The 26,058-nt window shown below is 46.6% G+C and overlaps 1 protein-coding gene across 1 annotated transcript in view; it reads left to right on the top strand.

Moving 5' to 3' along the window:
* The first annotated feature begins 15,647 nt into the window (after nucleotides 1-15,647).
* The window catches only part of CLPX (caseinolytic mitochondrial matrix peptidase chaperone subunit X), a 47,033-nt gene continuing 36,622 nt past the window's right edge, over nucleotides 15,648-26,058 (top strand). The window contains exons 1-2 of the mRNA XM_004619625.2: nucleotides 15,648-15,905; nucleotides 24,947-25,107. Of these exons, the coding sequence (XP_004619682.1) occupies nucleotides 15,827-15,905; nucleotides 24,947-25,107 (240 nt within the window). The 5' untranslated portion in view covers nucleotides 15,648-15,826. The remainder of the gene's footprint in view (nucleotides 15,906-24,946; nucleotides 25,108-26,058) is intronic.

The raw sequence follows: 26,058 nt of genomic DNA, 5'->3' as shown, positions 1-26,058 counted from the left end.
GCAGTGAGCTGAGCAAAGGCGGTGGTGTGCATTGGAAGCTTGTTACAAGTAACAGGGGTGCCGCGTCCACAGTCAGGACCGGAAGCCCAAGCTGCAAATCCGGCAGATTCCTGGCCATTACTCTCTGGTTTTGAATCTTCTCCCACGATCTGTGGTGTTTGCTCTCTTTTAATCTCTGTCTTGATCTGTTTGCTCTCTCTCTCTCTCTGTGCTGCGCTTTTCTCTCTTCTCTTTTCTCTCTGTGATCTCTCTTCTCAGCAGAAACCCGCTGCGTCTCTTCGCAGATCAGCTTTCTCTGCTTTCCTGGTTTCATAGGAGAGGAGGTTGTTTCTTCAGCTCAGTGAAGAATTTAATTTTAAACCTGTATTCCACAAAATGCAAACATGAAAGTTCATAAGTTTGTAACTGTAACTCATGGTGATTCACTAATAAAAAACAAACAAACAAACAAACCTGTATTCCTCAGAGAGAGTGTGATTGGCTGGTTTGAAACAGAACATCACCTCTAGACCAATAGACTGTGGCCATTCCTGGTGGTGGGCGGGCACAAAACTCAATCTCTATAAATCCTGGCTGCTGGGGAAGTAGAGGTAAGTCTGGGGAAAGACATCCATCCGGTGCGCTGGGCAGACATCCCCCCCAACGTACACTTCAGGAGGACAGTGTACAGATCACTGTGGGCTTAGCCGGAGCTTAGAGTTTCTCATTTCCAAAAAGAAGGGCAACGTAAACACGTCAGATGAGGTCCGAGGAGTCTTGCCAGTTTCTCTGTTTTCCATGTGCGCGGGGTTTGGGGTGGGAGAACGCAGCTCACACCGCTGGGTACCAGTTCAAACACAGAGTTCAGTAAATAAATAAAAGAGTGTTGAAGAAGTGCCTTAGGTAGTCGTCTGGTCAGTTTCTTCCGGAAACTTTCTTCCCTCTTTTTTTGGTTTTTTCCCCTATAGACTAGGCTATTTTATTAAATGAAGTTGCTGATCTTGATTTTTTTTCTTTTTGCCATGGCCAGCGATGCTCAGTGGGGGACAAGTGATGCTGTAAAGCAAGTACTCAGTCTTTTGTGCTCTCCCTCCCTTAGTACTGGGTTTGCATGTTTTTCTGAGTAATGAATTTTTTTTTCTTTTCGGGTCACACCCAGCGATGCACAGGGGTTATTCTTGGCTCATGCACTCAGAAATTACTCCTGGCAGTGCTTGGGGGACCATATGGGATGCTGGGAATTGAACCCGGGTCGGCCGCGTGCAAGGCAAATGCCCTACCCGCTGTGCTATCACTCCAGCCCCTGAGTATTGAATTTTTATGCCTTCTAGTGAGTGGAATCTATTAGCACCCAGTTCCATGTTCCTAGTATGCTGCCCTTTTTTTGGGAAATCTTAAAATATTTTATTTACTTATAAATTCCCATCTGGTTTGCATTTGCTCAATATATTCGGTGTCTTTTATACTTCTAGCCGTTTTGCCATTTAAAAGTGTGTTTCTTGTAAACAGCATTAGATGATATTTTAGTTTATTTTATCCAGTCTACCTTTTTTATTTCTTTTTTTGGGGGGTGAGAAACACCCAGTGTGCTAGGAGCCAGGGTTGGGGTGTGGCAGGTGGTCCCGGGAAGGTGGGTAATACACACAAACTTGTGTCCAACTTCTTCTTCTTTTTTTTCGGGGGGGTCACACCTGGCGATGTACCGGGGTTATTCCTGGCTCATGCACTCAGGAATTACTCCTGGTGGTGCTGGGAGGACCCTATGGGATGCTGGGAATCGAACCCGGGTCGGCCTCGTGCAAGGCAAACGCCCTACCCGCTGTGCTATTGCTCCAGCCCCTGTGTCCAACTTCTTGAGACATCCTAACCCCTCTCTTTCAATTAGTGAGAATAGTAAGTATACATGGCAATTATATTTACATTGATATATATTTTTTATCACCTTATTTAATGGGAGTTTGAAAACACTTTTGGGCTGGGGAGATTGTACAGCAGCTAAGGCTCTTACTTTATATGCAGCCAGCCCTGCTTTAATCCCAGGAGTGAGATTAAACTGCCAGGAGTGAACCCAGAGCATTGCACACTGCTGGGTGTGGCTCAAACCCTTTCCCCCAAATAAATAAAGCACTTTTTCTCTTTTATTATAAGCTTTTTAATTAAGTAATATTTTTCTTATTGATCAGAAAGTTTATATATATGTGTATCTATAAAATTTAAAGAGGAGACAAATAGTGAAATGGTTTTATTGAATGAAACGAGAAAGAGAAGAAAGCAGAAATTGTGCCTGACTTGGAAGTTTTGTGCATTTCCTATCATTTTTAGTGCTTTCTCTTCACTTTTTATTATACATATTCTTTTTTCTTTTTGGGTCACACCCAGAGATGCACAGGGGTTACTCCTGGCTCTGCACTCAGGAATTATTCCTGGCGGTGCTCAGGGGACAATATGGGATACTGGGAATTAAACCCAGGTTGGCCACGTCCAAGGCAAACACCCTTCCCGCTGTGTTATTGCTCCAGCTCCCTATTTTTTCTTTTTAAAATGAACCAGCAACATGCTCCTTAAGATAAAAAGAAAATGTATTATTGTTTTACACAAAGGTTATTTAGATTTAGTTACATGTCTGCCACCTCAGACTTCCCATTCCCCCCCCCCCCACACACACACCTTTTTAGGTTACACCTGTCAGTGCTCAGGGCTTAATCCTGGCTCTGCGCTCAGGGATCAATCCTAGCGGGATCCAGGGACCGTATGGGTCAGTCACACTCATGGCAAGCACCCTTATCTGCTGTCCTATCACTCTTGCCCCACAGACTTTTCTTCTAAGACTACTTTTTTGTCTTCCTGAAAGTTATCTTTTAGAAATCACGTGGAAGTATTAGCTGTTCAAAAATGAATAGAATTTACATACCATGGGATATTTGAAAGTGTACAATTCAATGACTTAGTATAGTCAGTGGTAAAACCACCCAATTGTTTTCTAATTTCAAAGCATTTTCATCCCAGAAAGGAGGCTCATCCCATCACTTCTCCTTTCTCCTCCCCCAAACCATTGGGAACTACTTTTTCCTTATGGACCGGCCTCCTCTGCACATTTCATTTAAGTGAGACGATAAAGCCTTTTAGTGGTTTTCTATGTTTCATTCTTTCACTGAGTAAAATGTTTCAGGGTTCTCCCACATCATAGTATGTATGGACATTCCATTACTTTTTTTTTGCTTTTTGGGTCACACCTGGCGATGCACAGGGGTTACTCCTGGCTCTGCACTCAGGAATTACCCCTGGCCATGCTAAGGGGACCATATGGGATGCTGAGATTTGAACCCGGATCGGCCGCGTGCAAGGCAAACGCCCTACCCGCTGTGCTACCGCTCCAGCCCCCTCCATTACTTTTTCTTTGCCTTGAAAGTCCTCAAGGGCCCAAGGGTCCTCCAGGCCCTGGAACCTAAAGTGGATTGAGTTTTCTGGGCCAGTGGTTCAGTGCAAGGGCTTGACGCTGCAGTGCTGGAGATTCTCTGGGTCACTCCTGGCAGTGCTTAGGAAACCCAAGCAATGTTTTGGGGGCATGGGAAGCTGTGATCACACTAGGGATGTCCACATGTAAGGCATGAGTCCTAAAGCCTACTTAGGACTATTCCAGCTCAAGATTTCTCAGGGGTTAATAACTGTCCACTGTGTGGCTATAGTACATTGTATTGTTTGTTCATTTTGGAGCCACACCTGGCAATGCTCAGGGCTAACTCCTGGTTCTGCACTCAGGGATCATCTCCTGGTGAGCTCAGGGGACCAGATGGGATGCTGGGGATTGAGCTTGGCTTGGCTACATGCAAAGCAAATCTTGGCACAGAAAACAACAAAGCAAAGCAAAAAAAAAAAGCAAAAGCGCTCCCCACCATACTATCACTCTGGCCCTACATTTTTATCTTTTTTTTTTGGGTTTTGGGTCACACCTGGTGATGCACAGGGGTTACTCCTAGCTCTGCATTCAGGAATTCCTCCTGGCAGTGCTCAGGGGACCATATGGGATGCTGGGATTTGAACCCGGGTCGGCCGTGTGCAAGGCAAATGCCCTACCCGCTATGCTATCACTCCAGCCCCCTACATTTTTTATCTTTAATCCATTGATTAAAATATCTGAGTTGTGTTTACTTTTGGTCTCGTATGAATAAGTTAGCATGAGAGTTTGTGTCTGAGGTTTTGTATGAACATGTTCTCTTTCTGTTTGGGTCACAGCCTGTTGTACTGAGGACTTACTTCTGGCTGTGAGTTTCAAAGAGAAGGTGCTGGCATGTGGGACTCGAGTGTTCAGTGGCTGAGAGCCACCTCCCCAAGCTGGTCCATGGAGGCAGCAGACAAAGGACTTCGGGAACGGAGGAATAGGAATCAGGGCCCCGGCTGGTCGTTAGTTTCTTTCTCTTTCCTCCCCAGTAGAGTCCGATCTCTCCCTCACAGCACAATCATAATGGTAGTTTTGGTTGTAGTCCCAGTCATCATAGTTCCATCATCCAAGTCTCCTTGTAGACCTCAAAGTCCTCTACTTCCAGTCACCATTGACATCTAGTCTTCCTTCTAGTTCCCAAGTCCCAAAGTCTCCAAAGTCTCAGTTCTCATCCTCCTTCTAGTCCTCGACTTTCTAGTCCTCAAAGACCTCAAGCTCCCCAAGTCCCCATTCTCCCCCTCTAGTCTTCAACGTCTACTCCCGACTTTCTAGTTCCCTCTTACCCCTTCCAGCATAGTTCTATAGAAATCACGAAGGGTGGGATACACGAAGGTGGGGTTGAACATTATCATAACAACAGAAGTCAAGCCACTCCCCCAGGAGATTAACTCAAGGACAAAATTTCGTCTGAGGGTTCAGCACTCCAGATTACTAGGAGATCTGCTCAAGGGCGGGATTCCATCTAGGGTGTATTGCTTTCTCCTTTCCTCAGCTAGTGATCCATTCAAACAATCGGTATATTTACTTCTTATAATATCTCTAGTCATTTTGTTTGATCGCAGTAAGAGATATTGTTGAACACAGAGCGAGGCAGGAGTGACTCCTTCATGCCTGGTTTCTGCTCCATGTCCTGTTTTACTTAAACCTTTTTGTTTTTCTTAAAACCCCTTGCTTTGGGCTGGAGAGATGGTACAGCGGGTAGGGCATTTGCCTTGCACGCCGCCGACCCAGGTTCAATCCCCGGCATCCCATATGGTCTCCCCAGTGCCGCCCCCAGGAGTAATTCCTGAGCACAGAGCCAGGAGTAACCCCTGAGCATCATTGGGTGTGACCCAAAAAGAAAAAAAAAACCCAAACAAAAAAACCTCGATTTCCCCCCCCCCCAGCCATCTATGAGGGAAGGTCATTTGGGCTGAAAACTCAGCCTTGGCAAATAGTCTCATAGCAGCTATTAACTATTTATAGAAGTCATTTAGAAACAAGTAGGGTGAGTAGCTGTTAGAATGTTCTGAAACCATGTCTAGATCACCTGTCTGCCTATCTGTAACTGCCCATTTGTACTATTAGCAGCTGCCAGAATGTTCTGAAAATATGTCTAGATCACCTATCTATACCTGCTTGTTTGTACTATTTGAAAGTTTGTTTTCTTTTGAATCATGAAACTTACATTTTTACTTATGCTTTTGTTAAAATGTGTACGTGCGGGTTGGCATGTAAGCAGATGTAAGCATTGACTATAAAATTTGCAGCTTTTCCCTTGCTCAGGGTCTTGCTTGGGCCTGCGTGCCTAGAGGCTTGACCCCAGCTAGCCGGCTATAAACTTCACTTGTTTATTACATTACTGGCTGAGCTTTTTGTGTGGGAGAAATTATCGACACCAGACCCTAACAATATATTAAGCTTAAAGCTTGGGTCTTTCAGGGGACATCTTGCTATATATCCCAGACCACAGTCCTCAGGCCAGGTTAGTCTTTCCGAACCCCAGCGGGGTCCTTATTCAATTACTTCTTTTTGGGTCATGACAGAGTTTGTCCATGACCATGCTCTTAACTTATAGTTAAGTATTAAGGAGGTTGGCCTGGCCCATTTCGATGCTAGGGTAGCTCACAGCTTGCCCTGGGTCTATCCTGTCCCTCATCAGTACCCTGCTTTTGGGGTGCTAGGAACTAAGGGTAACTGGGGCTTAAGTCAAGTAAATATAAATGCCCAGGAGTAAATATTATTTTGGAGTCAATTAACTCCCATGTTACAAAGCATAGCATCAACTGTCTTCCTATGCCCATACAAAAGGGACATTATTGGGACTGGAGCGATAGCACAGCGGGTAGGGCATTTGCCTTGCACGCAGCCAACTGGGGTTCGATTCCCAGTATCCCATATGGTCTCCTGAGGACCAGCAAGAGTAATTCTTGAGTGCAGAGCCAGGAGCAACCCCTGTGCATCACCGGGTATGACCCAAAAAGCAGAAAATAAAAAAAGACATTGTTAAACCATGCAAATGACATAAAGGAAAGAGAAAAGCGATATAGGATTATTAGTGCTTGATGGAATTGTGTGTGCCTTAGAAGCATTGTGGTGGGAGTCACTGTCACTGTCATCCCGTTGCTCATCGATTTGTTTGAGCGGGCACCAGTAACGTCTCTCATTCTCAGACTTATTGTTACTGTTTTTGGCATATCCAATACACCACAGGTAGCTTGCCAGGCTCTGCCTCGTGGGCTCAATACTCTTTGTAGCTTGCCAGGCTCTCCGAGAGGGGCGGAGGAATCGAACACGGGTTGGCCGGGTGAAAGGTGAACACCCTACCGTTGTGCTTTCGCTCCAGCCCGTCTGTGGTGTGAGTAGCTCAATAAACCTTAAGCTCCTTGAGGGAGGAGCAAGGACAATCCAATGTTACCCTACAGGGGACCATATGCAGTACTAGGGCTTCAACTGGGGTGAGTGGCAGCCAATGGATGTGCCTTAACCCTAGTATTTTCTCTGCAACCCTAAACGTATTTTTGACTCTTAGGCCAAGTGAAATTGTTGGGTCATGGAGTAGTTAATATTTAATGGTTTTTTTTCATTTGTTTGTTTGTTTTTTATTTTGGCCACACCCAACAGTGCTCAGGGCTTACTCCTGGCTCTGCACTCAGGGATCACTCCTGGGGGGCTCAGGGAAGGCCATGTGGGGTGCAGGGATTGAACCCAGGTAAGCTATGTGCAAGGCAAGCACCCTACCTATTGTACTGACTCTCTGGTCCCCGAACCTATTTTGGATCTTCGTCCCATTATGGTGGATGCTTTTTTTCCCCCACTTTTTGGGCCATACCTGGTGCTCAGAGCTCAGGGATCACTCCTGGGGAGCTCGGGGGACCATCTGTGGTGCTGGGGATTGAACCTGGGTCAGCCATATGCAAAGTAAACACCCTACCTTTTTACTATCTTTTTTGGCCTCTATATGTTTGTTGTTGTTCTTCCTCCTTGTCCTCTTCCTCCTTCTTTTCTTTATCTTCTTTTGAGGGCCTCACACATGCAGGGCTGGTTGTCTACCACTGAACTATATCCTGGGCCCTATATGTTTGTCTATGACAATATCACTATTTTGATTACCGGAGATTTCAGTAAAATTTGTGGTAGGCTTTGAAATTAAATTATGACTTGTATTTTTTTTTACTTATCTAAAAATATAACATTTTCGGGGCTGGAGAGATCGTATAGCAGGTAGGGCATTTGCCTTGCATATAGCTGACCAGAGTTAGATCCCCAGCATCCCATATGATCCCCTAAGCACTACCAGAAGTCATTTCTTTTTCTTTCTTTTTTTTTGCTTTTTTTGGGTCACACCTGGTGATGCACAGGGTTTACTCCTGGCTTTGCACTCAGGAATTACTCCTGGCAGTGCTCAGGGGACCATATGGGATGCTGGGAATCGAACCCGGGCCGACCGTGTGCAAGGCAAACGCCCTACCCACTACGCTATTGCTCCGTTTTTTTTTTTAATTTTATTGAATCGCCAATAAAACTTTGGAAAGTTACAAAGTTCTCAGGCTTATGTCTCAGTTATACAATATTCAAACACCCATCCCTTCACCAGTGCCCATATTCCACCACCAAAACCCCCAGTATACCTCCCGCCCCTGCGCCCCCCACCCCCACCTGCGTAACTGATGAATTTCACTTCATTTTATCTTTACCTTGATTACATTCCATATTTCAACACAAAACTCACTATTGTTGTTGGAGTTTCCCCCCAAGAAAGACATCCCTACTACCAAGGGAGCATTTGATAATTAGTTTTCCATTGCTTAGAATGAAGAGATATGTAGTCCCACTGCTCCAAGTACATAACTCTTTTTTTTTCCTTTTCCTTTTTTTTTTTTCTCATCCCCCTTCCCGTGCCTCATAATATGGTGGACACCATGGCGCATTTCTCCCCGAAAATGGGAACCAACCGGGAAAGAGGGATATTTCCTCTTCTCGGCCGGCATGGGGCTATGGCTTAGTTCACAGTCTAGAGAATTGGTTGCTATTTTGATTACCTTCAATATTTCAACAAAAAACTCACTGTTATTATTTGGAGATTCCCCCCAAAGTCAGACCTGCTAAAAAGGAACCGTTTCACATTGCTGACAATTAAGAGATGTTAAGTTGCGCAGCCGCGGCAGCGGCCATGCAGTTTTGAATTTCTGTATAAAGTCCAGGGAAAATTCTGCCAGAAACTGCATAGCCCAGCTCACAGTCCCAGTGCATTGCTGTAAGAAGCTGCTCTGGGTGCCAAAATGGGTTAGAAGACCTCTGGAATCAAAGTCTTTAGGAGCAGAGGGTCCATTTTGCACTCAGCAGCTCCGGATTTATCTGGGCCCAGGGCGAGCACCTATCGCTCCAGTTTTAAGTTGCTTTAATTAAAAAATTAATCTTGTCACTGCACAATGCTAGATCAACCTTCTGTTACCATTGAGAAACTTGCTCTTATATTACCATTTCCTTTGGCAGTGATGAAACCTTTTTTGTTTCTAATGTTCTGAAATTTAACTACAGTTAATTTGAGTGTCTATTTCTTTTCATTATCTTTCCACCTCTTCTCCCAGGGAAGGAAGGATTCTGAGAGTAATGGGGAGTTAGTGCCCTCTGGTGGCCATCCCCTGAACGTCAGGATGGAAGTAATCCCCCACCTTTGCAACCCTTTTAGCCTGTGAAATATCACCTGGGCAAGTGCTGCCAGAAACATCTTGGATTCACTACATGATTGATTTCGAATTCATATTTGGTGGCTGTACTTTTGGTATTTTTGCGACACCTCCTCACTGCATAAGGGATTGTGATCCACAGTTCAAGAAGTTCAGGTTTAATTGAGGATAGAGAATTGGGTGGTAGCGGGCTTGTGGGCTCTTTCCCTGCCTCCAGGACATATGACAGAGGTCATTCTGTCTGTCTGTCTCTCCCTCTCTTTCTTTGGGGCCATATCCTGTGGTGCTCAGGTAACTTCTGACTCTGCACTCAGGAATCATTTCTGGTGGGCTTGGGGGACCATATGGGATGCCTGGAATTGAAACGGGTTGGCTGCATTGCAAGGCAGGAGCCCTACCTGCTGCACTAGCTCTCTGACACCTATATCTGTCTCTCCTTATGACTTACTTCGCTTCAACAGGGTACGTAGTTCCATTCACATAGCTGCGGATTGCTTAATATCATCTTTTTATTGTTAACTAGTATTCCACGGTATACACACACATTACAGTTTTTTCATCCACTCACCTGTTTGGGGGCATTTTGGTTGTTTCAGATGTTGGATATTGTGAGTAGTGCTGTAATGAGCATAGGAGCGCAAATATCTTTTCAAAATAGTGCTTTTGGGCTCTTGGAGTAGATTCTAAGAAGTGGAGTTGCTGGGAGCTCAATTCTTAATTTTTCTGAGACATCTCCAGATCAATTTCCATAAGAGCTGAACCAGTTATTAAGAGAAGGAAGGGTGGGGAGTCGGTGCCTGAGGAAAAGTGGTTTTTTAAATCCCTGATGTGTGATATCTGGGTAGAGAATGGAGATCCTGTGGTCATGTCAGACCTCACCAGCTTTGGGAGGATGATTCTGAGATGTAATGAATAACAGGCAGTCCTTCAGGCGTGGGTTGGAGTTCTGGTTATTCTGTAATTATGGGCTCAAACCTATGTCTTGATTTTCAAAACCAAAACGCAGACAGTAATAATATCTCAAAGGGTTACTACCGTGACAATGATGAGAAAGTGAATATGAAAGGTCTGTTGTATTAACTTGCCTTACAGGACCTCTATTCTATATTACCTAGGATCTTTCCGTCATTTATTTATTTATTCATTTAATTTTCTTTTGGCTTTTTTTGGTCACACCCGGCAATGCACAGGGGTTACTCCTGGCTCATGCACTCAGGAATTACTCCTGGCAGTGCTCAGGGGACCATATGGAATGCTGGGAATTGAACCCGGGTCAGCCGCGTGCAAGGCAAACACCCTACCTGCTGTACTACTGCTCCAGCCCCTTGTTTTTAAATATCAATGTTTAGCCAAGAAAAGAAAAAACTTTTTAATATTGTTTCAAATGTTTATCCTTTTTTTTTCTGGAGAAGAAATATCTTTTTCAGAAGATATAATGATTTCCAACAAGTTGATGGTTCTGTGAAAATCTATACAAGTATGTCTGGTGGAGGAGATGATGAGATTTTTATGTTTTCCAGAGGAGACTGGGGTTAAACAAAGAAAATATTGAGAAAATAACTTTAAAAGCTGGAGACTTGAGGGGCTTGGCGTGATTGTACAGCGGGTAGGGCACTTGCCTTACACATGGTCAACTCAGCTTTCATCTCTGATAGCCCATATGGTTTCTCAAGCTGGCCAGGACCTTGAGTGTAGAGCCAGGAGTAAACCCTGAGCACTGCTAGATGTGGCTTCAAAAAACAAACAAAAGACTTCAAATGCAGGAGACGTGAGGCCTCTCCACATGTCTCTGACTCATTATGTGACCTTGGTCATGTTCTTGTCTTTTTATAGGCTTCTTTCCTCATCAGAAAAATCAAATGCAAAATAGGATGACTCACTCATTATAATCCATATAAATGTTTTTCTCAATGTTCACAATGTTGGGAGGTAGAGTGAAGTAGAAAAGACATTGAGAGAAGATTCATTTAAAATTCTGGGACTGGGACTGGAGTGATAGCACAGCGGGTAGGGCGTTTGCCTTGCATGCAGCCGACCCGGGTTCGAATTCCAGCATCCCATATGGTCCCCTGAGCACCGCCAGGGGTGGTTCCTGAGTCCACAGCCAGGAGTGACCCCTGTGCATCACTGGGTGTGACCCAAAAAGCAAAATAATAATAATAATAATAATATTCTGGGACTGGAGGAGGCCGGAGTGACAGCACTGTGGGTAGGGTGCTTCATCTAGTATGTGGCCAGCCTGGGTTCAATCCCCAGCATCCCATATGGTCCCCCAAAACCGACCAGGAGTGATCCCTGATCACAGACCCAGGAGTAAGCTGTGAGCACCATTGGGTGGCTCCAAAACAAAGCATCATAAAATAGAAACAAAAATTCCCGTGCTATAGAGAGAGAGAGTACATTGAGCTACTACACAGGACTTGACTTCCTTTTTTTTTTTTTTTTTTGCTTTTTTTGGGTCTCACCCAGCGATGCACAGGGGTTACTCCTGGCTTTGCACTCAGGAGTTACTCCTGGCGGTGCTCAGGGGACCATATGGGATGCTGGGGATCGAACCCGGGTCAGCCGCGTGCAAGGCAAACGCCCTACCCGCTGTGCTATCGCTCCAGCCCATTGACTTCCTTTTTTAAAACATAATTAACCTATCAGAAAAGAGTTGAAAGGTATCCTGTGAAAACATTGGTTTGGGGACCATATCTAAAGTATTTTGGGGGAACAGGTGATCCTAAGGATCACACCTGGGTATCCCATATGCAAAGCTGACGTATTTAGTACCACAGGGCTGAAAGGGGGCTGGAGGGGTAGCTCAGAGAGCTGGAGCACACAGGCTTTGCATGCAGAGGACCCATGTTGTGTTTCCATTCTTGATCCCTGGTACCTCTCTGGTCCCACCAAACACTACTGGGTGTACCTTTGCCCACAAAACAAAGAGCCAGTCACATATTTGCCATTATTTCCCTGATAGATGAACCACGTTATGACAGGAAACATGGCTCGTAGCTTCCAAAGCCAGAACTTGAGGGCGTGGTCTGATTGACCAGAAGCGATTCATAGAGAGCCAAGAACTGAGAAGGGTCCAGGCATTATTTCTCAAGTCCTGTTTCTCCTTGCTCTGTTCTCCTCAGCTTACCTGGCCACACCCTGGTGTGTGGGCACTGTCCCAACCTGTGAATTTCAGATCGGCGACTGCCTACGTGTAAAGCAGAACGTGGTCCTTTGACCAACAGCCAAGTGGTTACCATAGCGTGATCTTTTACACTTGAGCACTTTATGGTGATCTTTGGCATTTAGACACAATTAAAAGAAAATTAAACTCGACTCCAGTCTGTGCCCAAATAACCAATTTGGAATTTGTGGTAGATCCCAGTGGTTCAAATTTTTCACTTTGAACACCACTGAGTCACATCATCAGAGAGTCTAGTACAAAATGAGTGTCCTGATCCAGGCGTGTCACGTTGCTGAGCCTAATAATTAAGGTGCATTTTGATCTACAGAGCTTAGTTTGTAAGGCCGTGAGTTAAAGTTGCCGGATTCATGTTGCCCTGTGATGAAATCACCACCAAGGGAATGCCAAAACCACATAACCCTTGTCCACATTGCTCAGAGAAAAGTTAAACTGAGTTGTGTTCTGTTCCTTTTATTTTGTCATTCTAGGGCAAAGTCTGCCAGCTGCTAGTCAGGCGTCTCCTGGGGATTCTTTTAGGCCACTCAGATGAACTACCCTATGAGTCTGTAGAAATTATGTCTATTAATACTCACTGGTCAGTTATAACTTGTTCTGATTGAATATATTATTTTTGAAGATACCACCCCGAATTTCAAGCTAAAGTATTTTGAAGATATAGCCTTAATCAAGTTTTTATTGAATTTCTACTATGTATGTAGCATAAGTCTAAAATGAAAAGCCTACCTTCAAAGCTCGTAGTCCAATTGGAAATCCAAGGCTAAACACACAAAACATCAGTGCAGAAATAAAATTAAATGCCCAACTGTCTTGGGAATAACACAATGATGTAACAATTTAATATGATATTCCCATGACATTATATCAGTGGTATATATTTTTATTTTACATACTAATTTTTTGGTGAGGGGGGGCTTACTCCTCTCGGTGCTCAGGGGCTACTGGTGGCTCTGCACTCAGAAATTACGCCTAGTGGTGCTGAAGAGACCATATGGGATGCTGGAGATGGAACCCTGGTCGCCACCTGCGAGGCAAACATCCTACACACTGAACTATTGCTCTGGCCCTACATACTGTCTTAACTTTCCCACTACAAGAGCGCTAAAAAGAAACTTTAAAAAAAATGACTCACTGCTATTTTACCACAGCCTGTGTGTAAGTTGTGCTCAACTGATTTGTTGAAAGAATGAAAGCAAGAGAGGTCCCCATAACAGAGGGAATATCTCAAGGCACAAACCTTACCCTCCAGTTTTGATTTATTTTTTCTTTTTGGGTCACACCCGAGGATGCACAGGGGTTACTCCAGGTGGTGCTCAGGGGACCATATGGGATTCTGGGAATCGAACCCGGGTTGACCCCGTGCAAGGGAAACGCCCTACCCGCTGTAAGATCACTCCAGCCCCGCTTCCAGCTTTGATTTTTTTTTTTTTTTTTAAAGAATTACACCTCTGGGGCTGGAGCAATAGTACAGCGGGTAGGGCGTTTGCCTTGCACGCGGCGGACCCGGGTTCGATTCCCAATATCCATATGGTCCTCTTAGCACCGCCAGGGGTGATTTCTGAGTGCAGAGCCAGGAGTAACGCCTGTGCATTGCCAGGTGTGACCCATAAAGCAAAAAAAAAAAAAAAAAAAAGAATTACACCTCTATTTATTCAGCTTGTTTAATCGCTAATTTTAAGATTTCACCAGTTTCTTGATTTCTCTAAGAAAATAATGTGCGTATAATTGGTAGCAGAAGACGGGTTGAAAGAAATTTATTTATTTATTTATTTTTAGGTCACACCCGGCGATGCACAGGGGTTACTCCTGGCTGTGCACTCAGGAATTATCCCTGGCGGTGCTCAGGGGACCATATGGGGTGCTGGGAATCGAACGTGGGTCAGCCGCATGCAAGACAAACGCCCTACCCACTGTGCTATTGCTCCAGTCCTGGTTAAAAGAAATTTAAACTGGGTGCTAAGGTCCATGCTTAATTCATTTATAAAGAGATTTTTTTTTCTTAGATTCGATGGTTGTTAAACCATCTGCTTTAAAGCAGAAATTTGCTTTCAGACCAAACCCCAGTAAACAAAAAGGTAGAAGCCACGCTTGCTCTGTTTGACTTTGGAGTGACGTCGGTGGGTGGATACAAGCTCCAGCCTCCACCTCCCGCTGCGGCTCCGCTTCCTGCTGGTAACTGAAAAAAACACAGGAGGGAGCAACTTTCCCGTTTCTCCTGCTCCAACTAATAAACGGCGGCCGCTGAGCGACACGCGGGAAGGGAAAGGCACGCGTGGCCGAGCCGAGGCCAGTGTCCTTCCCGGGTGAACGGGGCCGCCTGGGACCCAGCTCTTCGCCGCTCCCCGGCCAGACAGGGCGGGATCCCGTGAACTTGGCCCCGCCCCGTGGATCCACCTGGGCGTCGGTGTTGACAGTCGGGTCGTCGCGCCTCCCGCCCCTCGCGGCGCGACTCCCCGTCCACCCCCGCGCCCCGTCCAGCTGGTCCCCGCCGGGGGCCCGGGAGGAAGCTGACCGCAGTGTCGGGCTGCGCGTTCCCCAGCGTGCGGCGCCGACCGAGGGCTTGAAACGGGGTGCTAAGGTCCCAGTTTGGCACCCCTGGGCTTGGCACCCAGTCGGGCACCAGCTGGAGGGCACCAGCTGGCGGCGAATGCCAGCAGGTTTCAAAGAGCAGGAGAGAACTGTCACCCGGACAGCGGGTGCTGGGGGCCCCGGCGGCAAAGTAACACGTCCCCGCTCCAGGGGAGGCTATATGGAGCAGGAGACCGGGGTGCCCAGAGCGAGGGGCTTAATCCAAACGCATTTTAAAAACTGACCCTGGGGGCCGGAGTGCAGCGGGGAGGACGTGACCTCCGGGTTAGATCCCCGGCACCCCAGAAGGTCCCCAAGCACTGCCAGGAGTGATCCCTGAGTGCAGAAACAGGAGGAAACCCCGAAGGATCACTGGGGGTGGCCCCCAAACAAATAAAAGTAAATAAACAAAAACCACTCCGGGGCGGGCCCGTACGAGGAACCGCCTGACTTTGACCTTCCTCGCGGCTGGCTCAGCGGAAGCCGCGAGCCTTGACAGGCGGCTCGGACTACGACTCCCGGCATGCACCTCGCCCCGCAGGCGCCAGGCTTCCCCGACCGGAGACGGGCACTTCCGGGAGCCCGGCGGCGCCGGGCTCGCAGCCTGCCCCGCTGGGGCGCGGCGCCCGCCTTCGCGCGCTCATTGGCGCTCCAGGGAACCGCCCCCTCCCGCACGTCGGCGCACGCGCACGCACGCGCTCCGCGCGCCCACGCCCCCCTCCCGGGCCTAGGACGCAGGCGCGCGCGCACGCTCCGCGGGCCCGGTGGGCGGGGGATGGGGGGAGGAGCGGCGGGAGGGGGAGGGAGGAGAGGGTTAGTGTCTACTTAGACGGCGGCGGGCCACCGGGAGCGCCGGGGCCTGGCTGTAGGAGTGCGGACTCTCGGGACCCGGGGCCGCCGGGGCGTCCGGACCGCGTCAGCGCGCCCTGAGCCCGGCAGTCGGCGCGGCGGGCAGCAGGGCGCGGAGCCCAGCCTGGTCCCGCGGACATGTCCGGCTGCGGCGCCTGTACTTGCGGCGCGGCGGCCGCGCGGCTCTTCACCTCCTCGCTCGCCTCCGCGCAGAGAGGTAACGAAGTAGTCCCTGAGCCGAGCCGGGGCCGGCGGCGGCGGCGGCGGGCGCTGCCACCGCGGGAGCAGCTGTGCCCGCGGCGGGAGGGTCCCGGGAGCTTGGCGGCCTCGCCGCTCCGGGCGCCGGCCTGCGGCCACCTGGCAGGAGCCCCGACAAGAGCCCCGACGCGCTCTTTTATTATTACCGCGTGTCCCCGAGCCCTTTCCGAGCTCGCGGGGCGACCCCTCCCTCGGGCGGGCGCGGGCCGGCGCGGCTGCGCTGCGGGGCTTCGCGGGCCCCCCGGGGCCCCCGCCGGGTCGCTGTCATTGTGCGGCGGCCGCCCGCGGACGTCAGCGGGACGGCGGCGCCCAGGACGGGGTGGCCGCGGGGCCCGGGGTCGCGGCCCCGCCCGCGCCGGGAGCCGCAGCCCGGCCGGGACCCTGCTGGCACTTTGTCCCCGGGTCGGCGGTGGGCGGGCTCGGCAGGTCCCTTTCCCCCACTTTTCCGGCCGGTTATAAAACGTTTGCCCTTCGCTGTCTCTTCTCGGCCCCTTGACTGCGCGGAGCGGGCTGGAGTTTGAGGTCCCGGGACTGTCCGGAGCCTCGGCGGGCTGAGGTCCCCGGCCGGGTCCCCAGCTCTGGGGAGTTGACAGCGACTCGATCGCTCGGGCCTGTCCCGGCGGGTCGCGCGCCTGGCGCCGGGCTCCGGCGCGGGGGAACAGCCCTGCGCGTCCGCTTCTAGTGCGGGGACCTCCGGTGTCGGTTCTAGTAGGTCAAGTATGAGCTTGTTCTTGAGCAAGAAAAGCTGAGTCGAGTTTGTGGTCAGTTTCAAGCCATTGGCACCGAAAACTGGGAGTCAAAGATCACATCGCTTTTTTTTTTTTAACTTTTTAAAAGTTTAGAAAATTTAAGTATATCTGTTATTAGGTAAATACACACAGATTATGGCTTAGGGCAGAATGCTTTGCTTGTCAGTTATATTAGTTTGGCAGATTCTCAGCAAAAACTTAACTCTTGTTTTTTGTTGGAAAGAAGGTTCAAATAGGAAGTAGCTCCCAAGAGCATTATACGATTTAATTCCTTTTTTTTTTTTTCTTTTTTGTGGTGCTAAGGATCAAACCTGGCCTAGAATTTAATTTGTTTTGTTTTCATGTCACACTCAGTGCTGGTCAGGGCTTGCTTCTGGCTCTGAGTACAGGGGTCACTCCTAGTGGGGCTGGGCGTACTGTATGTGATGCCAGGAAGCCAACCTGGGTTTGCTGCATGCAAGGCCAGCACCTTACCCACTGTACTAGCTACCCCTCCCCACAATTTAATTTTTCGAGGGGTTGGTTTGGACTACACCTGGTGTGTTTGGGATCTCACAGTTGGAGCTCTGCCTGCAAAACTTGTGCTCAGCCTGTTAGGCTGTCTCCAGAGCATATTTAACAGCTTTTTACAGAACAAGGAAACTGTAGATGACTTTCACGTGAAGATTTTCTGAGGACTTAATTGCGTAAAATATTTATTTTCCATAATAGAAATTTAGAGTACATCTATATATCAGTTTGCAAAAATACAGATTTTTTTTTAAAAAAAAAAACAGATTGTTAAGGATTTAAACTCCAGTGGGATTATTTTTATGTAGGTTTGCTGGAAAGAGGACGAGAAAAAGAGAATTTTAAGATGGAATTCCTATTTTTGTATAAACAGATTGTCTTATAGTCAAATATTTCTTTTCTTTTTGGGACCGGATTGGTAGGGCCTTGCATTGCACTTGGCGGTCTGGGTTTGATTCCTGGCATCCCAGATGGTCCTTCAAGTACCACCAGGAGTAATTCCTGAGTGCAAAGCTGGAGCATCACTCGGAGTGCCCCCCCCCCAATTTTTTTCTTTTCTTTTTATTTTTCGGGCCATATCCCAGCAGCACTCCAGGGCTTTTTCATTGGTGCTGAGGATTGAACCCAGGCCTCCTGCGTGCAAAGCCAGCGCTCAATCCTGGCCCAGCCAAGCTGAGGGTGTCATCAAAGTAGTTTTCAAGCAAGAAATTATACAGTGAATCGAGAACAAAATGGGAGTTCTCAGAGCACCTCCAAAGTACGGTGCTAGTCTTATTAAAATCTTGTCAGATTTTAAACATTGTAAGTGGGGGGCTGGAGCCATATAGTACAGTGGGTTTGCCTTGCACACGGCGACCTGGGTTTGATCCCTGGCATGCCATATGGTCCCCGAGCACTGCCAGGAGTGACCCCTGAGCATCGCTGGGTGTGACCCCAGAAGCCAAAATAATTAATAAATTAACATTGTAAATGATAATTTGAAAAATTATTTGCTAAGTTGTTGTATTAGACTTCCTGGTAGTAATGTATACCTATTGTAATGTCTGTTTTTTCCCCCTCCCTGTTTCCTTTGATGGTAAAACTTGCAGCTAAGTATAAATGCAAAGTATTTATGCTTTTCTACCCAAATTGCTAGTGTTTTTCAAGTTTGTGTATTTAAAAGAAACGTACTTTGCAAGACAACTTGCATCCTAAATCCATGTATTCGGAACTACTAAAATTGTGAATACTGCTTGGTTCGAATATGGCTATGAGATTGCGGAATCAACTCTTGTTCATTGGAAGGGTGTTGACTCATGAGGTGTAAAGGAAGATGTGAAGATGTCCAAACATGTTGGTTTCTAGAAGCTTCATGATTGTTACATAATATACCTCTCTTCAGAGTTTTTAGCTAAATTTTAATTCTGTGGTTAATGTAGTACCAGTTAAATCTGTCAGTGTGAATAAACAATAGAAATTAATTTCTGGGATTGCAAACTGTTTCTTAAATTGGCACCTACAGAGCAGCTTTAGTGGTAAGTTCTCCTCAAGGAAAGCTGTCCTGGGACGGATTAATTTTTTTCGTAAGTATTCAGGGGGCTGAGCGCCTGCTTTGCCTGGAAGGATACCTGGTTTAGTTCTGTCTGGTCTGGCACTGCATGGTCCCCTGGTCACTAGCAGGAGTGACGCCCAAGCACAGATCTGGAAGTATCCGCTGGGTAAGGGAGGTATGACCCATCTGCCCCACACCCCTGAAAAAAAGCATTCAGAATTTATGAAATAATAGCTTGGCATAAAATGAGATCTTGGGATTATTAATGAAAGCATTAAGCATCTGTGAAGCTGTAAGCTTTGTTTGTTGTTGTTTTGAGGTCACACTGGCTGGTGCTCAGGAGTTACCCTTGGCTGTGCACTCAGGAATTACTCCTGGTGGACTTAAGGGACCATGTGGGTGCCGGGGATCGGGCCTGGGTCTGCTCTTCCTGCTGGACTGTTGCCTTGGCTCCAAGCTCTGAATTTTTATCCAGCTTTGTGTTAGAGGCCGAGTGTTTCGGCAAGCATTAATTTAATTCCACAGCTAATCACTGTTAAACACTTAAATATTGTCACTATAAATAGACATGTTTACATTTTTCATTTGGTATGAAATATTTTAATCTGAACCTTTTAAAAATGTTTTGTGGTGCCAGGGGTAGAACCCGGAGTCTTCTGTGTGAAGCCTGACTCTATGCCACCACGCCACACCCTTGGTCTGGAATCAAGTCATCGGCCTATTTTCAGAGAGTGCTCACTTCAAGACTGAATATAGGACATTATATTTGAAAATTAGGCAAATTATTCTCCTAGTTTTTAATAGCTCTATAATCACTGTACTATCAGTGTTCACTTGATGTCGTCTATGGATTCTTGGAAATTAAGTAAAAGTGCAAAGCAGGTCCTGAAATAATGACATTTTGTTTTATTGTATTTCACTATAATGCTGATGAGGAAAAAAAAACCAAAGCTTATCTTAAGCAAGACATGTTACTTGATGACCTACTGTACCTTACTCTGAAATTTCTTGTTAAAAACAGGTGCTTTGGGGGCCAAAGTGATAGCCCACCGGTTAGGGCACTTGCCTTGCGTGCAGTTGACCTGGGTTCAATCTTTGGTTTCCTGAGCCCCACCAGCAGTGATCCCTGAGCTTAGAGCCAGAAGTATCCTTGAGCACTATTGGATATGACGCCCTACCCCAGAAAAACTCAAAAATTAATAATAAAAACAGCTTCTCTGAAACTCAGAAAATTTTGACAGAACCCTTGTAAGTGGTTTAATTTTTAACTTTCTTCTATAGTTGCTGCCAACTAGTCTTGAAATTATTTTACAGAAATACTCCTTTTGGCCTTTATGAATTCTTCACCTGGAGCTCATAGATCCTTCCCCACCCCTACCCAAAACCCTGAGGGTCCATGAATCTTGAAAAGATTCTGTGGAGTTTATTTTCACCAATCTCTAGCTGAAAGATTTCCTTCAACTATAAATGTGCATGACAAACTACAATAGTATTGGAGATACCTAAATTTGTCACCATTTAAAATCACAGGATCGCATTAGGATTGTAAATATCTCAAAATATATATATACTTTGTTTGCTTTTTGGGTCACACCCAGCGATGCTTAGGGGTTCCTCCTGGCTCTGCACTCATGAATTATGCTGGCATTGCTCGGGGACCATATGGGATGCTGGGGATTGAACTCCGTTTGGCTGCGTGCAAGGCAAATGCCCTACCCGCTGTGCTAAAAATATATATATATGCTTTGAAATCACAATACTATTAAGTGTTACTAAACCTTTTCTCTTTATATTTTTGGGTCACATGATGCTCAGGACTTATTCCTTGCTCCGTGCTCCAGGAAGCCAGGGATAAATCCTGGTTGGAAGTTTAGTAGGGCGTGTGTGATCTCTCCGTCCCAAGAGTTACCAAACCTTCTTAAGCATATTTTTAAAATATCTTAATAACTATGGTATAATTGGTTTATTTTTTTAATATACTTTGATGTATTTGAGAACATTCTGAGATTGCCAGAAAGATTAATGATACAAAGTTTAAAAACTAACATCTGGTTAATTGACTGCAAAGATGTCTGTGAAGATATTGTACTACTATTGAGTAACTGGTTATTTAATTGTCTAAAAAAGTGTGTGGGGTTGGAGAGATAGTATAGGAGGGGAGCACTTGCCTTGCGGAACTACCTTGGCCATGACCCTGGTTCAAATCTCTTAACACTGAATGTGGTTCCCTGAGCACCACCAGGGGTCAGTCTTGAGCACAGAGCAGGAATAACCACGGAACCTGAAAGGTCCAACTCTGCTCTTATTCCCTCTGGGTGCTGGGGGCAGGGAGGGAGCCAGAGAGAGAAAATCAAACACCAGGAGTGTATAACTATCCCCTTCTCACCTTCCCACGGAGGTGATGCCCAAGGTGAATGGGCATCACCTCCAGGATGAGGCAACACAACTGAAAGTGTGATCCACAGTGGGATGTATGTGCAGCGGGCGACAGCAAGCTCACTGTACCAGGTGCCTGTATCTGGGCACGGTACGGACGTCAGTACCTGGTCGCATATGTAGGAAAAGAAATTTCAAGTGTGAGTTAGAGTTTTGCAGAGTGAAATAAGGAGACAAAATCAGTTTCTTAAATTTATTTATTAGCCACCACCCTCCTACCCCCGCCCCTGCCACCCCCTTGCTTTTTTTTTTTTCCATCCTAGTAGCACTCTGGCAAACTGGGTATCTTCTTTCTTAGTGATCCATTAATACATGTTCGCTTAGTGGCTTTTAACTTTTTTTTTTTTAAAGTGGTTTTTATCGGTGATTGGGTCCAGCATTTGCTAACTGGACCAGTGGTTTTCTAGCTTTTTCTCCTTTGAACCGGCCCCGGCCTTGAACTGGCAGTTGAAAACCACAGTGTTTGCTCATGCAGGGTTCCCAGTGGCTGTACTTGACTGTCAGTGAAATTTCCTTTTTCTGTGTGGGATTGTTCTGCTCTCCCTCCCTAGCCCTTTAAACCATCAGCTTGGGAAATGCTTCGTGTGTGGCATGGTTCTTTTGCCATCACTAATCATTTATTTAGGTTTTGTTGGTAGCTTGTAGTATTTATATGAGAAAAACAAGGGGTCAATGTGAACTGAGCCCAGGAACCAAATGCAGCCGCTTCCCTTTGTGTCAAGACTGTTTGGCGGTTAGGCAGAGCCCTGGAGGTTGGGAGGGACTCTGCCCCGGTCAGGCTGAAGCTATTTTCTGTCCTGGTCTTTTAGAAAAGTGTCTGCCAAGTAATTCAGTGATGAACCTTCCACTTATTAAAAAAAGTTTTGCAGGGGGCTGTGGGGAGGCCACACCTGGAGGTACTCAGAGGTTACTACTGACTCTGCAGTCAGGATACTCCTGGTAGGGCTGGGGAACCGTGTGGGAAGCCGGGGTTCAAGCCCTGGTTGGCCGTGTGCAAGGCAAGCGCCTCCCCACTGTACTGCCTCTCTGGGCCCTAAAATTAGTTTTTGTTATTATCACTGTTCCAGCTGTTCATGTTTCGTTGTTCTGACTGGGCTCACATGTGCTTCTCTTGCTCCGAAAAGTCCGTGGTGCCGTCGCATGCGGTGCCCCTCTGCATTCTCGGTCTGGGCTCTTGAAAGCTGTTGGTGGCACTCACACGCCCGGCTGGTGTGGCTGGAAACTGCTGTGCCAGGATCAGAGATCAGGGCTGCCAGGACCACACATGGGGCACTGGGGAGCTGACTCAGCCTCCTGTTTCAGGGTTACCGAGCCGTCTACAGCCCCAAACGCTCCCATATCAACTTTTTTTTAATGTTACTGTCAAAAGGGTAAATGGTTAAAATCATTGAAAGTAGGAATGATGGCTACAAAATATTTACTAAATTGTACTTACCTGTGGGATAAAAATATTCAAAACATGTTTTAGTAGTCAGTATGTAAGTTTGTGCTTTTAAAAGTGTTTGGTTCGGGGCCTGTGGCAAGGCGCTTGCCCAGCGTGGAGCTGACCCTGGTGGCCAGCACCACTTCTGGTCTTTCCGCACTGCCCAGGCTCACTCCTGAGCACAGGCAAGGGGGAGCCTCTGAACGCCACCAGGTGTGACCTTAAACCCCACCCCCTTTATTTCCCTACAAGGACTGAGGTGCTGTGGCCAGGAGTGACCCTTGAGCACAGAGCCTGGAAGAGTCCAAAAGGGCCTCCCCCCACTAATGAAAGAGAAAGAACATTCGGTTCATTTCCACTGTTACCGATATTACCTCACAGACAACAGACTAATAAGAGTTTCTGTCAGTGGCTGTTTTCATTATGTTAACTAACTTTTAACATAAAGGTTAAAAGTTTGCGGCCCGAGAGATGGTGCGGTGGGCAAGGCACTTGTCTTACATGCGGCCAGCCCATCCCTGGTGCCCACTTGGTTCCCTGAGCCCACCAGAAGTGATCCCTGAGCGCAGATCCAAGAGTAAGCCCTGAGCACCACTGGGTGTAGCCCCAAACTCCAGATAACCTAAAGTATAGGCAGTAGCCCTTCCCTCACCCCATGCGAGATCCTGAACGGTTCAGACGAGTGGATGTTGTGTCATTCTCTCCGAGCTTTGAGAGGAGCTGCTCTCTCTCTCCAGGAAGATTTCTCTGTCGGCCAGGAAAGTGCTGCAGGCCCAGCTCTGGCTTAGTTTTGAGAGGGCTTTGGTTTTAATATTTTTTTTTTTTTTTTTGCTTTTTGGGTCACACCCGGCGATGCACAGGGGTCACTCCTGGCTCATGCACTCAGGAATCACCCCTGGCGTTGCTCAGGGGACCATATGGGATGCTGGGATTCGAACCCGGGTTGGCCGCGTGCAAGGCAAACGCCCTACCCGCTGTGCTATCACTCCAGCCCCTGGTTTTAATATTTTAATGGTGCCACTATTCTATTTTCTTTCCTAAGTCTAAACAGTAACTTTGCTTTGGGGGCTTTTGGGAATATACCTAGCAGACCTCAGGGCTTACTCCTGGCTCTGTGCTCAGGAATCACCCCTAACGGGGCTCCAGATATGCTACAGGGTGCCAAGAATAGAACCCTGAAAAAAAAAAAAAGAATTGAACCCTGGTCTCTGGTTGGCCACAAGCAGGCAAATGCCCTGCTTGTTACACTAGCATTCCAACTCCTGTCCAAACAGTAACTGTTGTTTTTTGCTTTGGTTTGCTTTGGTTTGGGGGCCACACCTGAACACCAGAGCTCAAGGATCACGCATAGTGGGACCCAGGGACCATATGGGATGCTGGGGATTAAACTCAGGTTTGGCACTTGCAAGGCAAGTCTATATCTCCCTCAAAAAACAGTAACTTTTTTTTTTTTGGCAATAATTTTTTTTTTTAATTGAATCTCCATGAGATACACATTTACACTGTTCATGGTTGGGGTTTCAGTCACACAAAGTCCCAACACCCAACCCTTCAACAGTGTACGTTTCCTGACTCTAATGTCCCCAGTTTCCTTCCCTCTCCCAGTCCCCTCAGCCTGCCTCTGTGGCAGACACTTTTCTTCTGTCCCTCTCTCTTTAGGCGCTCTGGTCTGCAGTACTGTTATCGAAAGGGTGGCATGCATAAACCTTCCCTCCTCTCAGCACTCTTTTCCTGTCCGGAGTGGTCATTTCCAACCATCTTTGTCACAGTGGCCCCGTCTTTGTCCTAACTGCACGACTTGGGGCTAGTTTTCTACCATGGACCAGTCCTCCTTGCCCTTATTTCTTCTTTGGGTATTATTTTCAGAGTATTTTTTTGTATTCCACAAATGAGTGAGATCATTTTATGTCTGTCACTCTCCCTCTGATTCATTTCACTCAGCATGAAACTCCATGTTCATCCATGTAGAAGCAAATCATATGAATTCATTTTCCCTAATGTCTGTGTAGTATTCCCTTGTGTCGATGTGCTATAGTTTTTTTTTATCCAGTCATCTGTTCTTGGGCACTTGGGTTATTTCTAGATTCTGGCCATTGTGAATAGTGTTGCAGTGAACACAAAAGTGCAGATGGCTTTTCTGCAATGTGTTTTTGGGCCCCCGGGGTATATTCCCAGGAGCCATATTGCTGGGTCATGTGGAATCTCAATTTCTAGGTTTCCGAGGAATATTCATATTGCCCAAACAGTAACTTTTTAACTTCCTTTGTGCTTAAAAGGATTTCTCTTCCTAAGGGGTTTATTGAGGCATGTTAAATATTTGATGCGTTTAATAAGCTTCATTGTATTTTCAGGCATTTCTTGCAGTCGCATTCACATACCTGTTTTAGGAAGATTTGGGACCTTTGAGACTCAAATTCTACGAAGAGCTCCTTTTAGGACTTTCACAGAAACACCCGCGTACTTCGCCTCAAAAGACGGGACAAGTAAAGATGGCTCCGGAGATGGCAATAAGGTGACTACTTTCTCTTTAGCATCTATGTACCAATTCAAGTTCTATTTTAAGTTCCCTTCTATAAAACAATAAATTATAGGGACTACAGAGCTACAGTGTCCCATTACTGTATATTTGTGTCTGTGCTTTTGATGTGGGGACTGAGGAGGCTTGAGGTCCTACCTGAGGTGATGCTTGGGGGAGCTCCTTCTGGCTCTGCTCAGTCAGGGATCACTCCTAGCTGTACCCAGCTGTCCTGCACTCAGTCCTGTCTCTTTGGCCTCTAGATGTTTTTTTTTAGGAAATACCAATATAAAACCTGAAGAACTGTAGGCACTTTTCTGCTTCCTATTTGAATCATAAAAGTTCGAGTCAAAATTCTTAACACCCCAAAATAGTAAAGAAGGATTAAAAGGGCTGGATAGTATAGTGGGTAGTCTCGAATGTCGCTGACCCTGGTTTGTTGTGGTTCAGTTCCCATCACCATATACAGTTCCCTGAGCAGCGTAAGGAGTAACCCCTGAGCACTACCAGAAGTAGCCTGAACACAAACAAAAAATAAGGTTCATTAGATTATGTAGTGAAGATGCAGAGTTGAATTAGAAATAGCCATTATTTCCTACTTTTGCAATTCTTAACACTTCTGCTAACTTAAACTCTACTTTATACTCTAAAAATCTTGAATATCATAGATCTAATATTGGGCTACTCTAGCAAGTAAATTGGGTCTGAATTATTAATATATTATGTTAATTTGGCTAGAGGTAATTTAAAATAATAAAGCAAAATTAGGGGCTGAAGAGACAGTCCATGAATAAGGCACTTGCCTTGCATGTAGCTGACCTGGGTTATATCCTTAACACAACATTTATTCCCCTGAGCATCACCAGGAGTGACCCCTGATCCTAAGATCTTTATTAATTTTCAATAAAAGAACAACAGATTAGTAGACAAGCCATAATATGTTCACAG

The sequence above is a fragment of the Sorex araneus genome, chromosome 2 (assembly GCF_027595985.1).
Source record: "Sorex araneus isolate mSorAra2 chromosome 2, mSorAra2.pri, whole genome shotgun sequence".
NCBI lineage: Eukaryota > Metazoa > Chordata > Mammalia > Eulipotyphla > Soricidae > Sorex > Sorex araneus.
This window is presented reverse-complemented; position numbering and strand designations above follow the sequence as displayed.